The following is a 13977-nucleotide window of genomic DNA, read 5'->3' on the forward strand; positions in this document are numbered from 1 at the left end:
AGTGAGATGTGTTGGTTGGCTGGCACGCTGGTTGGCCATTCCATTCCATCCCTGCCGTGATTTCGGGAATGCCAGCCGGTGAGACACCTTAAAAAATGGGAATCCAAAAGGGAGCGCGAGCTGGGGACGAGAGAGAGCGAGACATGACGTCGGCGGAGTGAGCAGTCGGCAAGCCACACGACGCCCCGGTGGAGAGGAGCAGAAGGGGGGGCCCCGGAACGTTGCAACCAACACGGCGCCACGGTGGACACTCTGGTAGGGCAGAGACAGAGACAGATGCGGTGTGGTTCGGTTCGGTTCGGGTTTGGGCGCAAGGCAGACAGACGCGTCCAGTGTTCTGGATCCGGGGAGGGTTGGGTTTTCGGCCCCGCTTGTTCCGTGACCCCGCCCCGCGACCTACCTTTCGGGCGCCGGGGGACGGCTTTCTTAACTTCCACCGGGTCCAGCCAATGCCGAGACCGCCGATGGGAATCGGTCCGGGAGATTTGGCCGACAGACATGGATCGGTGCGGGAGGGTTGCGACGTTCCAGTCGGCGGGCGTGAGGCTCGCTTTGCTTTGGCGCGACCATTTACAGAGGTGTCACTAATGAGTCAAGAGAATGATTGCGTGCAATGTCGTGATGTTATTTGTTTTCCAGACGGAATTAAGGTTTATGATACTGGTTGTGGACGAGCTGGGAGTATACAGTTCCGCAGTCTCGGTCCAAAGGGGGAATCGTAGTAGGTAGGTACGGCAAAAATGCAAAAACGTACAAAAGTTACAGTGGATATAAAGTCGCTGATCCAAGTGAGGTCTCCAAGCCCGTCTCTTTACATCATCGTCTCTTTTTCCAAAATCTTCTCTCGTGTGTTCAAAAAAACAAATCGCAATCAAAATGGTTCATCAAGCCGCTCCGGACATCTCTTCAGTGGGGAATCGTGAAAAAAAAAAGGCGACTGGATAACATCAACATTCCAACAGAGCACGGTGGTAATCCCGTTGCCTCCCAACGCCGCCGCTCGCTGCTTTTTTGTGGTATCATTATACTCGTGACTTCATGGCGTACGCCTGGTCAGGCATCATCAGCAACCCCCTGGCGATAAACTTCAGGGATGGCGATGGCCTGACCGGGGGCTTCCAGTTGGGTCAGTTGTGGATTATTACAGCAGGGCAGCAACGAAGGCGGCACCAAGGAGGACGGCCACGCCAGCGGGGGCGTTGCTAGCGCCGGCGTTCTGGTCAGGCGCCGCACCGGTGGAGGCGGATGGGGTCGCGCTGACCCTTGTGCTCACACCGCGAGTTGTGGAGGCCAGGGTGGAGTTGGCGGCGGTGAAGGCAGAGGTGAAGCCAACGCTGGGGGCGACGCTGGTAGTAAGAGCGACGACCTCGGTGGTGCTGGGGGCGGCGGATGATGAGGGAGAAGAGGTCGTCGACGGGGTGGTCGCGACGACAACGGAGGAAGAGGTGGTGGGCGCAGGCTTGGAGGTCGTGGTCGGGGTCGGGGCCACAGAGCTGGTCGTGGGGGCCTGGGAGGTTGAGGTGGTGGTGGGGACCGGGACATCGGAGGTGAGGGCGCCAGTGACGCCGTGCTTGGCAGCGCAGTCACCGAGGTTCATGCCGTTGGCGCAGCAGAAGGTTTCGGCGCCGGTGTCGTGCGTGCAGTAGAAGGAGGACAGGCAGGAGTCTGGGTTTTTCGTGTTAGTGACGATGCGCAAAACGTGACGTTGCGACGGTAGACTCACTTCCGCTGTTGGTAGAGCAGCAGGTCTCGCCAGCGGCGGGGTTGTAGCAGTGGACGGCAGAGTCGGTGGACTTGCACTGCTCATATCCGGTACCGCAAGCCTCGGCGCAAGTGTTTCCACCCTTGGAGCAGACCTCATCGGCGGGCTGGTAGGCGCTGTCGGCACGGCGCATGATGCCGAAATCTCTTGAGAGGGGGGTGATAACGCTGCGCTTGAAGACCTTTTCTTGGGCGAAGGCCTGGGCAGTGAAGGCCACGAGGGCCACGGAGGCGAGCGAACGGAAATGCATTGCGGCGGAATGTGCAAAGTTGACGGTAGATGACGATCGGATCGAATCGGTCGGTTTGTTCGGACACGTTTAGGGTTAGAGAGGCACCCGAATATTGCAAAATAACGACTGTAAGTCTTGTTGGCGGATCGCGAGTCGGTATGAATGAGCGATATCGACAGGCGGACGACGACGACGACGACGAGAGTATCGACGGAGCGAGAGAAGGAGGCGAGTACTCTGGCGTGAGGTGATCGTGAAGGAGGGTCAAAGAGTGACTGGAGGGGCGTAGACCACCTAAAAAGCACGCGACGGGTGTGGTTGCGAAGGGGAATGCGGGAGAAAGTGCAGTGCAAAGCGAACGAGGGACGGCGCAAAAAGAATGGAGATGAAGTGGAGAGAGGAAAGTGGGAAGAGTGAGAGGACGAGTCGCGAGAACTGGGGCAGGAGGAGCAATGCTGGTCGCAAACCGGGGGGGGAGGCAGAGGGAAAAAGACGAGGGTTAGACGAGGGCAGCACGGTTCAATGGGCGACGAGGATGTCTTGTGCGGGCTGGGCGAGATATGGCGTACCGATTCGGAAGGATCCTCCTTTTAATTTTATTTGCCTGGACAGCAGCCAGTTGGAGGAGCTTGACCGACAGGGCCCGCCACGATGACCCCGGCTTGAGGCCGTCTGCGTCAGAGCCTATGAATGGTCCGCACCGGATGGGTGGACAGACCGCCCAGGGTTGTTAATGGCCCGGAGGAGAGCGGTGCGAGGCTTCGTCGACTCCTGATGAGGGTTCTCATGTTTGGAGAGGGTGGCACTGTGTCTCAAGTGAAGGAGAGCCGAGAGACTTGAGAGAGAGACCAACAAAAAGGAAAGGGATGGGCAGACACGCCACGGGAGCCGTTATGCATGTTTTCTTAGCGGGCGACGGCAGCTGCAGATACGGGCATGCGGCCTCCCTTTAGCTCAGGAACGCGCTGACCGTAAGTTGCGTGTCGTTGTACGTGTAAAAGACTCAAAAAGACCCTCATCATCAGCCAACTGCCCCAGCAAAGAGACTGACCTACGGCCTGCAGCGACCCATCAGCTCGTCTCTCCACTGCGCGACCAGGCCAGGCCACCTTGCACCTGCCGCCAACAGCAGTCGCTACCAGAATCCTTGGGGCCTGGGCAAACGTGACCGCCCCCAAAGCAGGGAGGCTCGTTGACAGTTGGTATGCTATTCCACAGCTGGGGGAGGACAAGCACCGAAGAGGAAAGACAAACGGCGGAAATCTGCACCTTTGAAATGAGACAGCCCGGCGCCAGCCAATGCCTCATCTCTCCTGAGTCCCGAGTCCCTGACCTTTTTGGCCGTGCGACACCACTTGGCCAGGTTCGCCCAATTGTGCTCGGCAGCCGCGATCTGACTGGGCGAATGCTCTAAAAGCGGGCCTCTGATCAGCCCAGATAGGCTAGCCCCCAAAGAGCAGAAAAAAGTCGGGGCCGCCAACGGGTACCTTGCAGCGCCAACCCAACCCAACCCAGACGTGCATCATCCGCCAATCGCTTGGTGTTCAGAGAGAGGCCCCCACCCCATCGCGGCCATCTGACGAACCATCGAACGCCGTTTCAGGTGGGTTCCTCGTCTCTGATTCGCTCGGCCGCTTTCCATTCTTTCCTCGCCGCCTCAGTCCCCACGACTTCGCGATGCACCCCAGACCACTCACTGCAACTCACCCTCACCCGTCATCACCCACCACTGTGATTGTGACCCTCACACTCGCAGCCGCCCTCTCTAGCGGCAAAAAGGGCAAATGGCATAATACAAAAAATCCCCCGACCCAACCATCTCTGGAAATTGAACATGACGACCGGTCCCAGAATTTCCTCTTCTTGGCCCGACCACTTTCCCTTTGCAGACCCGGACCATTTCCCTTTTTCTCCCGAAGCGCTGTCGATAATCATCAGACCCAATCAATCCCATTACACTTCCCCATGACTTGGACTTCAAGTGAGATAGACCCCGATGACGGATGACCGCCGGCCGCTGTCTCGTCCGTTCCAGCCAACTGCCGGCATCTCTCATTCCCCTTAGGACATTGTCTTGACAGATTTATCGGATTGAGCTGTATCTGCGTGTCTCATGGTGTTCCATTCCGCGAGGCTTCACCGGCGCCTTCTAGAACCGAAAAACAATGCAATCTTAGCACCGCAGATCGCAACCATCTGTTTTCTTCTCGCCCTCTGCTAGCGCCGGCATGGTCCCGGAGAAGGTCAACCTGATTCCCCAGCGTGTGCCATTGCCACCCACCTGAATCCCAAGAAGCGCAAAGTCGCCCTCCCGATTCCCGAAAAAAGCGTCCCGCGCGACGGGTCAAACTCAATTACTTCGGACGACGTATCATGGAACGTGCCGAGCGACGACAAGCAGTTCGTTGCCGCAGACCGAAACGGCATTGGGCCTTGTAAACAATGCTAAACAAAACATCGAGTTTCAATGGGAAACATTCTGCTTGGCTCTAAACCGCCGTCGTATCATTAATCGTGGCTAGCTATACTCCACGCGCAATGTCTACCCAATTCTAGATTTGCAAAGAGAAGGAAACAGTCATTACGTTCATGCAGGTACCCGAGACACCATGTGGCGCTATTCCTTCAAGCCTCACCACCGAAGCCACCCCTTCTATCGGGCTTCTTCTCTCATGCCTCCAGGTGCTTAGAGGTCGTCTTGTCCGCCTCCTCCCTCAACGGATCGCCAATGACGCCGTTCTCGTCGGTGTAGCCGATCTTGCTGGCGCTGAAGCCGTCCAGCTCACGCTTCCACACCGTATTGAGGAAGATGGGGTACGCGAAGCTGACGACGAAGCCGCAGAGGGGCACCACCATGGCGACGTGGTAGTCCTTGTGGTCCGCGAGGAGACCCGTGAGACTGGGAAAGAGAGCGCCTCCGGACACCGCCGCCACGATCCACGAGCTGCCGCGCTTCGTGTGGCGTCCCAGGCCGCGGATCGAGAGCGTGAAGATGGTTGGGAAGATGCACGACTCGAAGAAGAGGACGATTGAGAGCATGGCGATGCCCGCCTCGCCGAATAGCGCGATCGCGAGCGCGATGAAGACCATGATGCCCGTCATGAAGGTCATGAGCACGAGGCGTGGCTTGACCACCATCATGAGCCCGGCGGCGGCGAACCGGCCGATCGCGAAGAGGCCCTGCCCGATGGCGTACCGGTCGCTGGCCTCGGAGTGTGTGAGGCCGGCGCTCTCGACGGCGTAGTTGATGAACTGGCTGGCGACGCCGACCTGCGCTCCGACGTAGCAGAACTGCGCGGCGACGCCGAAGAAGAGCTTGTACTGCTTCCGCATGGGCTTGTCCTGGTAGCCCGTGAGGGCGGCGCTCTGCTCGGCCTGGAGCGCCATGTCGGCGTCCGTGACCTCGGGGATGGGCGCGAAGAAGAAGACGACGGCGAGGAGGAAGACGAACGCGGCGATGCCGAGGTAGGTCCACTGCACCTTGGACAGGTCGTTGGGCTCCGTGTGCGAGAAGAAGACGCGGGCGGCGAGCAGCGGGGCGATGACGGAGCCGATGGCCTGGAAGGACTGCGACAGCTCGAGGCGGAACTCGGACAGGCGGGGCGGGCCGCAGGTCGCGATGAAGGGGTTCGCGCTGGTCTCGAGGGTCGACAGGCCCGAGCCGACGATGAAGAGGGAGCCGCAGAAGCCGGGGAAGGAGCGGTAGACGGCGGACGGCCAGAACATGAGGGCGCCGACGCCGTAGATGCACAGGCCTGTGATGAAGGTCCAGCGGTAGCCGAACTTGCGCACGATCCAGCCGGAGTAGGTCAGGGGCCCGATGAAGTAGGCGCCGAAGTAGGCGCCCTGGAGACCGCCGGCCTTGGCGGCCGTGATGTTGAGGGCGATTTGGAACTTGGAGTTGAGGACGTCGAGCAGGCCGTACTGCGCGCGCGCATTGTTAGATGAGCCCCGGTGGTTGTGATGTGATGGCTTTGACTTACAGCGAAACCCCAAAGGAAGAAGAGAAGTGTGACCAAGGTGATGGGCACGATGGACTGCCTGACTGTCAGGGCGGAAGCGCCCGTCAACCCCCTGTTGGAGACGGACATGCGATGTTGATGCTGGGTCGCCTCGACAGCGCTGGGCTGGCGCTGGTCCAGGACTTCGGCGACCTCTGGCTCCTGTTTCTTTCCAAACATCTTTGCTGAGTTGGAGTGGATGGGTGTCAGTGAAGAGATGAAGTCGATGATGAGAAGGTGATGATGATGCTCAGTGTCCGGCTGGCTGATGATCCCAAAATGCCAACAAGGTCGTCAACGTTCAACCTTATATATGCCATGCGACGAGCAAACCCATCACCACCTGTCGTCCCATCCAAAACGCCACTGACAAGCTCACATTAGCTTCCCCACGCCCGACTATTCGATCCCATCACGCACACGCCAGAACCGTGATGTCGGATCCAGCCAGGTCTCGAATTCGCAGCTAAGCGGGCACCCAGAATTCTATACCACGGCAGAGATTTCGCACAAACTCAAATGCTCTCCCAGTAGCAAGATTATAGCTCACCGGGCAGAAGGCCGCTATTGAAGCGTTCCAACCTCGCAGGCGACGAATGGCAATGCTAGCCGGCCCTCCGTTGCGTTTGCGCGCATTCTAGCCTCGACGGCAGAAACCACCCATCGGGGAGAGCGCTGCATTTCGTAGGGCGGGTGACGATCAGCTAGCGGGCAAGGCGAAACCCCCCATCCCATCCCATCCTCCAAAAGCTGGGCCGGCACTTGGATGGGAGGAAGCTTGACAGTCAAGCTTGCATGCACCGAATTTGAGCCATGTCCAGGCTAGGTAGCGCGCATACGGCCGACGTTTGGATCTTCCTCGGCGCTTCTTGGAGTTGTGGGGGAAGATTTCAGCGAAGATAGCGACGTGAGTGAGGTGAGCGCGGGGGAGGTTGGGGCGATTGGTTCGCTGTGTCCGGATCTAGCTTGGTGTTGTTCGGAGAGGTGCTAGACTTCCGAGGGCGGGGGAAGGTGGAAGGCGGAGAAGCACGAGAGGGGAGGAGGACGACGGCGACGATAACGACGAAGCCAGAAACCTCCGCTTGTCTTGTTATCCCGTGACGAAGCAACCATATCGGTATTGATGTGAGAGGAAACATGTTCGCAGAGCTATATGTAATCAGCTAGCCAATATAGACGGATCTTCGCGACGTGAGGGTCCTCGAGATCGAGCTTCATTCAGAATGAAATATCAAATCGTCGCGGTTGCAGTCAGACAAAGACAAGCCAACGGTCGCAGTGATTTTGAAGCCAAACTCTCCAACCCCACGGGACGATCCCCGCAAATCCCCTGCTTGGCAAGAGCTTGTCTTTTTCTCTGCACGATATTCTCTCCTTGGCACGATCGTGGGGCCTGGGCAGCAAACCGTGAAGTGGGTGAGTGGCAACAGAGGAGGGCTAGAACAGAGATCTGGGTCGTTTAGGCTAGTCAAAGACCCGTGACGTGTGGCAACCCCGGCGCTAACGTCTTCCCCACGTGAGACAAGGGCGCCGGTATCATGAACATCGGTCCGACATTGAAGGGACTAATATAGGTCAATTAAGTCGACGCTGTTCAGGGCGTCGAGATCGCGGGGCGCGTTCCGAGTCTCTGGGATATAACGCTTTAGCCATTTTGCTCCGCCATCTCTTCTCGCTGTTAGATATGTACATTCGTTCCGCTGCCCGAGCCATTCTGGGTATTATGCTCCTCAAGATTGCCCCCGCTGAAAGAAAGCAACGCGACTCATTTGCTCCTCTGATCAAAAATCTCCCTCCATCCTACCACCATTACGTAGAAGCTGTGCCGCGGCGGGGACTCGGAAAAAGTAGCGACGACTCCATATAATATACATGCAGGGTGAACTGCTCGATCGGTCAGGAAGATAGAAAGGTCGATTCACGAGGAGTTCAATCGGTGGGTTCCCTCATCATCTTGGAAATGTTTTTGGACATTTGTGCATACTTCTCCTCGAAAGTCTTCTGGAACTTCTCGCATGCCACCCACATGGCATCGCCCTTCTTCCAGTACGTGTAGCAGTTGTCGAAAATCTGGCGCACGTCGGAGACAAATTCGTCCTCTGTAGTGTACTGTTGCTGACTCATCTTCGCCTTGATGGTGTTGAGATCCATGGGTTTCTTCACTTTCTCAAAGTAATCAGGCACGTTGTCCTCGACTGGGTCAACGGGCTCCTTGAAGGGACCGACAAGACGCGTCCAGAAACCTGTAAAAGTCAGCAAAGATATTCATATCTTCATCAGAAGGTATGGACATACCAGGACCCGAAAGCATCCTGTCAAGGAGATCAGCGCAGAAGTCCAGCTTCTTGTCGGTACTTATCTCGCCAGTGGGCGTGGAAACGAAACTGCGTCGCTTCTGGATGACAGGCTTAGATTTCGGCGCAGATGCGACAGCTGCCGCGGCCGCAGCTTTGCGGACCGGAGGCGGCGGAGCCCGGTGGCTGTTGTTGTAAGTCTTGGAGTTTTGCGACAGGGGCAGTGGCGCAGATGCACGTCGGTTCTTCTTGGTCAGGTGGTCATCTTCATCGCTGTCCTCCTCCAAGTAGTGAACGCTCTTCCGTGGGGCCGGCTCAGCGGACTGTGGTGACTCCGCAGAAGACGGCGCAGGCAGGCTGTCGAGAGAGCTCATGGCTACCACAAGTTCACTGAGAACCTCCTGCGGGAGCGACTTGGCAAACTCGGCCCTGGACTCCGAAGAGCGCATGTATTCGGCCGCCCACGACAAGAGTAGCTTACGAATGGCGGAACCCTCGGGCGTGTCTCTCCAGACCTGAACAAGCAGAGGAGTTGCGGGGATGTGCTGGGTGATGCGTCTACAGTCGTTCATGGCTTCGAGAGTCTTGTCACAGAGACCATCGATTCCGAGCTCATAGCCCAGCTTCCACACACCGATCAGGGCCTCGTATGAGGGAGTTGAGTTGGCATCGTTCGAGACATGGCCGGTGAAGAGGAATTGCTGGGTCAAGCCGAAGACTTCTTGCGAGGTCTCGGGCAGCTTTACGATGTGTTCGATAGTATCCGATGCGACGTTCTGCTTGAAGTGGTTGCGGTAGAATGTAGATCTAGCGCAGAGGAAGTCCTTCTGGATGCCGAAGGGAGTCTCGTCGGATCCGACGAGGATGATGACAAAGGTCGGGTGAGGTTGCCTTGATGAATGTGAGACGGGTTAGATAAATGAGCAGAGGAGATGTAAAACTTACGTCCATGAGAATTTGCTCTCATCCTTGGCAGCCTCTTTGACAGGCTCCGACTTTTCGGCAGCAGGAGCCGGGCTGACGCCGTTGGTGGCGGGAACCGGAGTCTGTTCCGACATGGTGAATGTGTGCTTGAGCAGTCTGCGCGGAGGCGATCAGCTAACGGTGAAAGACGACTACGAGTCAATGTTACGACGAAGAGATCAAGATAGAAGTCACTGGTGGAGTTATAGATGAAGAATGGTTGAGCAGAAAAGATTGCGGGAAGTGAGGTGAAGTGAGTGAAGGATGTAGTCTGGTGAACGACTAGCGCAAGGGCAAGTGGCATGAGGTGAATGGCAAGGCAAGTAGGGATGAACGCGTCTTGCCAGATGGCAGACGCGTCGGGTCCCAAAGTGCAAGAACGATGCAAAGCAGGAAAACCAGGCAACTGTGAAGGAAAGAGGGCGAAATCGCGACTTACCTTGATAGCTGGAAGATGAGATGTGAAGGTTTTGACGCAGAGCTTGCTGAGGGAGCTCTTGCACGATGACAGGTGACAGGTGACAAGTCTTACGATTGTCAGGGATAGAAAGCAGCGACTGAGTACAATGCAAGTAAAACGACAGGAGAGGGCGGTCAATGATGAGATTAAGCAGACGATAATCGTCGCCGGGTGAGGGAAAGGCGCGATGATTGAGATTTTACTCCCTCGATCTTACCACAGTCAAGCTCACTCTAGGGAATGAAGGTGCGATAGCGAGGTAAGCCACACCAGGCGTTTCATGCCTTCTGGAGATGGACCGTGCAGAAGCTTCCTCGGGTCCACAGTTCCGCCATTCCGGGCTGGCAGCCTCCGCCACACTTGAGCAAGCACCGCCACATACTGCTTTAAGGTTTTCAATGTCCAGTCCTCTCTTGCACCAACACAGCCAGCCAAACATGCTGTCACTTTTCCCACGTGCGAATGCCTTCCAAATGGAAATCCGGAACGATGGAGTGCAAGCTCTCCTGTCCTTGATGAATGCGCAGTCAATCAGGTATTGATCCTTATCCTCGGAGGTCGCCGGAGTTCAGCGGAAAAGGTTCCCAAATTGTTCACCGTTGACCGGCCCTTGTTGCTCCAAAGCGCATCACGCTACTGCACCCGAGGCCTCGCTGAACCCCCGGCCATCCTTTATCGCCCCGCGCCAATTGACCTCTGAGAGCCCGTATCTCGAGCAGGTGGGCTGCGGACCCCACACTATCTCTGTTCCCTGACGGCATAGACAGCCGACCCAGTGCTTTTCACCAGCTTCCTGATCGAGCAAAGAGCCGTTTTTTGCCCTGGGAAAACATGTCTGCGTGGTGTTCCGTGTGGAGATTGGACAAGGCGGAAATTTTCAGCTGCCCTGAATGGAGACCAGCTTCTATAAAGCATGATGCGCCGCTGCACCGTTTGATGGGAAATCTGTTGTTGTTTGGTAGTCGCCTTGCCCCTCGCTTGTCGCCGCGCATTCCGTGAGAGACCTGAAGACATTCGCACCTCAAGATGACTCGAGCATTCGGTTTCCTGGCGGCCGCCGGCCTCGTAGGCACCGCCACTGCCGGTCTCTACCCTGGCCTGACTACCGCCAACCACAGCTGCTCTCTCGGTATGAAGCTTATTTGACGCGCAAGTGGAATGATTCATTGACCATGTTCTTAGTTGAGCCTGTTCTGTCATGCTCTTGTGGGGCAGTTCCTGACAAGGTCGACACCTGCTGCGTCGAGACCTACGGTGGCCTTGTTGTATGTTGCTCAACAATTGCGTCTTTGTACGTACAGGACTGACTTTGCGATAGATGGCCACTCAGTTCTGGAACACCTACACTGGCCTGGAGAGCGAGGGACAAAAGTTGCCTCAAGACTCGTGGGGCATCCACGGCCTCTGGCCCGACTTTTGCAATGGCTCGTACACCCAGTACTGCGATCTCAAGCGCCAATACGACCCTCTTCCTTCGCCCAACACCACCAATGGCAAGCCCGACGGTACTCCTGTCCCTGCTTACAACGGTACCTCCATCGACAAGTTCATCACTCCTTTCGAGAGATTTGACCTTCTGGAGTACATGAACAAGTGAGTTTCCTCCGTTCTGGGCGCAACTGATCCATCACTTGCTTCGAGTCGCACGCCCTTGGTTTCGGTTGCCTAACAACAATAGGTTCTGGATCGCTCTGGGAACCCCCAACTGGGTCCTCTGGGCCCACGAGTTCTCCAAGCACGCCACCTGCTTCAGCACCTTTGACGTCGAGTGCTATGGCCCCAAGTACCAAGAACACGAGGAGCTCGTCGACTTCTTCGAGACCGTCGTCCACTACTACAAGGAGACTCCGACCTGGAAGTGGCTGGCTGAGAAGGACATCAAGCCTTCCAACACCACCGCCTACTCGCTGTCCGACATCCAGGCCGCCTTGACTGCGGGCCACGGCGCCATTCCCTACCTCGGATGCAGCGGTCCCCGCTACAACACCACCGAGGCAGGCAAGGGCTCCCTTGATAATGGCTTCACCCAGCTTGGCGAGGCCTGGTATTACTTCCACGTCTACGGCAGACCCCAGCGCGGCGATGGAATTCCTGTTGCCGCTGACAGCAATGGCGGAAGCGTTTCCAACTGCGCCAAGACAGAGGGTGCAATCTGGTACTTTGAGCGCTCCGAGGGATCGGTGCAGTAAACGATTTATGAATGAAATTCAGAAGTGTCTCGTAAACACAGGTAGTAATACATAATCGCATCCTTGTAAACCGACAATTCTTACAACAACCGTGTTCGTCCAAACCGGCAAGATCAACACTTGCGATCTGAGATCAAAGTCAACTACCGCAGTCTTTGCCATTCAATTGAGTATTCTGGGAAAGTGCCAAAGCAACCATTGATATGTACCAGCATGGCTTTTCCCTCCCGAGCCCAGGTGACAGCATGCTGGACGCTGGGTATATCTACAAGTACAGCTCACAACCAAATGCCCTAACGCCTGTCTGATGCAAATTACTTCGTCAACAATGCATCTACTCGTCCTCTTCCTCGACAGCCGGGGCGACATAACCGGCACGCTGGGTAGGCTCAGATGCAATCTGCGTCTCAGTCGCGGTCGTCGTCGCAGAGGCGGGGAGAGGTTGTCCAGTGGACGCGGCGAAGGTGCCGCCAGCGCTCGCAGCGCCGGAGGAGGAGGATGCCTTCTTCTTCTTTCCCTTCTTGGGGTTGGGCTGTTCAGTGTTAGTCGAGCTGGGCATTATCAACTAGGGTTTTCGCGCGCTACTTACGTCGTGCCACGCCCACACGGGCTTGAAGCTGTCAACGAACGAAACATCCTCCCACAAGTTGGGGAAGAGCCAGAGACCGGGAGAGGCGACGAAGTAGGTAATGCAGAAGAGAATGACGCGGAAGATCGCCATCAGGAAGAACAGTCCTATTCAAGTTAGATTTATAATCATCTGGTAAAGTCTCGGTCTTCTTACCTAGCAAGCCCAAGAATCCCCAGCTGAGGTAGTAGACACCGAGACGGAGCTTGAGAGGCCACAGGGGGTAGCAGACGACGATGAAGATCAAGACGAGAGCAGCGAGAGCATAAAGGCGGGTCTTGACCTGCGATCCCTCGTAGAGCCAGACGTAGTACATGTCGTCTCCGGCCTCTTGCTGAGGCTCAATGCGAACGGTCCACAGACCCTTGACACGCTTCGTCTTCTTGGGGCCGTGGTCATGACCCTCATGGGGGTCAGACTTGACGACTCGCAGAGCGAGCATGGACATGGGCAGCAGCTTGAAGGTGTTCTCGAGGGAGGCGCGATCGGTAATCTCGGGGAGTTCGGGGTGCTTCTGGCGAAGCTTCGCGTAACCGGGGGCCTGGAGCGCACGGAGAGCACGCTTGACTCTGAACATGTCCTTACGCTCGCCGTTCAGGATACAGGTTCGGGGCTTGAGATCGCAAGTTCTCAAGTAGCCGGCAAGCGCGAGCGCCATGGGGTTCGGGGGTCCAGGCTGAATACTGCAAACATGTCAATTAGCGGATGAGATATGATGTCTGGAACCATGGGCAACTCACGGTCTGGCAACACCCTGCTGCTGCTGCTGTTGAGGAGGGCCATGCTGGTGTCCAGGGCCATGCTGATGACCATGGTGCTCGTGGTCATGGTTGTGCTCGCCAGCCTCTCCGCCCTCACCAGCCTGGGCCTGGGCCTCTGCCTGGGCTCTCTGGGCTGCCATCTGGCGTTGCATGGCCTCCTGGCGCAACTTGTTGAGGAAATCGGGGACACTCATGCCGGCCTTCTCGGCTGTTCTGGGAGTCAGTACTTTTTCGCACAATCGCGACCAGCGGAGAGCTCACCATCCATTGCGATCTGCCGGCGCATGGCAGCAATTTGCTCAGGAGACGGCTGCATAGGTCTACCGTCAGGGCCCATGATCATGGGCATTGGCATTGCGCCCGGCGGAGGGCCACCCTGTGGCTGTTGGGGTTGCGACATGTTGGCAAGTTGGACGCGACTAGATTGACGCGATTGTCAATGGACTGGTGTGCGTATGCGGCCGGTAAATTTGGTCAAGCAAGCGCTTGCGACGAGATGCGGCCGACTCAAAGAATCTGGCGACAACGACAGCCCAAGAGGTGTTGGTTGTAGAAATTGGAAGCCGTCGAGGTGTGGACTGTCTGTGGTCGTGGGCTTTTGGGTCTCGAGCAAAAGCGGCCCCAGCAAGCAAGCCAGGTGTTCACTTCGCCCAAAAAATCCGTGCAGGGGTAAGGTCCACACTCCAG

The 13977-nt window shown here is 56.8% G+C and overlaps 5 protein-coding genes across 5 annotated transcripts; 1 reads left to right on the forward strand and 4 right to left on the reverse strand.

Annotated features, from left to right (window-relative positions):
- Positions 1-1141: 1141 nt before the first annotated feature.
- On the reverse strand, positions 1142-2012 carry COL26b_002442 (uncharacterized protein; the record flags this gene model as incomplete). The annotated part of the gene is made up of 2 exons (XM_053175360.1): positions 1142-1665; positions 1724-2012. 2 exons carry the CDS (start codon positions 2010-2012, stop codon positions 1142-1144), a joined length of 813 nt encoding a protein of 270 aa, XP_053040666.1.
- Positions 2013-4664: 2652 nt separating this feature from the next.
- On the reverse strand, positions 4665-6175 carry COL26b_002443 (uncharacterized protein; the record flags this gene model as incomplete). The annotated part of the gene is made up of 2 exons (XM_053175361.1): positions 4665-5918; positions 5978-6175. The coding sequence occupies 2 exons, from the start codon at positions 6173-6175 to the stop codon at positions 4665-4667; spliced, it is 1452 nt and encodes a 483-aa protein (XP_053040667.1).
- Positions 6176-7924: 1749 nt separating this feature from the next.
- On the reverse strand, positions 7925-9347 carry COL26b_002444 (uncharacterized protein; the record flags this gene model as incomplete). The annotated part of the gene is made up of 3 exons (XM_053175362.1): positions 7925-8238; positions 8291-9180; positions 9235-9347. The coding sequence occupies 3 exons, from the start codon at positions 9345-9347 to the stop codon at positions 7925-7927; spliced, it is 1317 nt and encodes a 438-aa protein (XP_053040668.1).
- A 1391-nt stretch (positions 9348-10738) lies between these two features.
- Positions 10739-11901, forward strand: COL26b_002445 (uncharacterized protein; the record flags this gene model as incomplete). The annotated part of the gene is made up of 4 exons (XM_053175363.1): positions 10739-10841; positions 10928-10977; positions 11031-11305; positions 11391-11901. The coding sequence occupies 4 exons, from the start codon at positions 10739-10741 to the stop codon at positions 11899-11901; spliced, it is 939 nt and encodes a 312-aa protein (XP_053040669.1).
- Positions 11902-12235: 334 nt separating this feature from the next.
- COL26b_002446 (uncharacterized protein) lies at positions 12236-13690 on the reverse strand (the record flags this gene model as incomplete). The annotated part of the gene is made up of 5 exons (XM_053175364.1): positions 12236-12433; positions 12491-12636; positions 12686-13212; positions 13270-13498; positions 13552-13690. The coding sequence occupies 5 exons, from the start codon at positions 13688-13690 to the stop codon at positions 12236-12238; spliced, it is 1239 nt and encodes a 412-aa protein (XP_053040670.1).
- Positions 13691-13977: the final 287 nt, after the last annotated feature.

Source organism: Colletotrichum chrysophilum, assembly GCF_026319265.1.
Source record: "Colletotrichum chrysophilum strain AFK26 chromosome Unknown scaffold_12, whole genome shotgun sequence".
In the NCBI taxonomy this organism is placed as follows: Eukaryota; Fungi; Ascomycota; class Sordariomycetes; order Glomerellales; family Glomerellaceae; genus Colletotrichum; species Colletotrichum chrysophilum.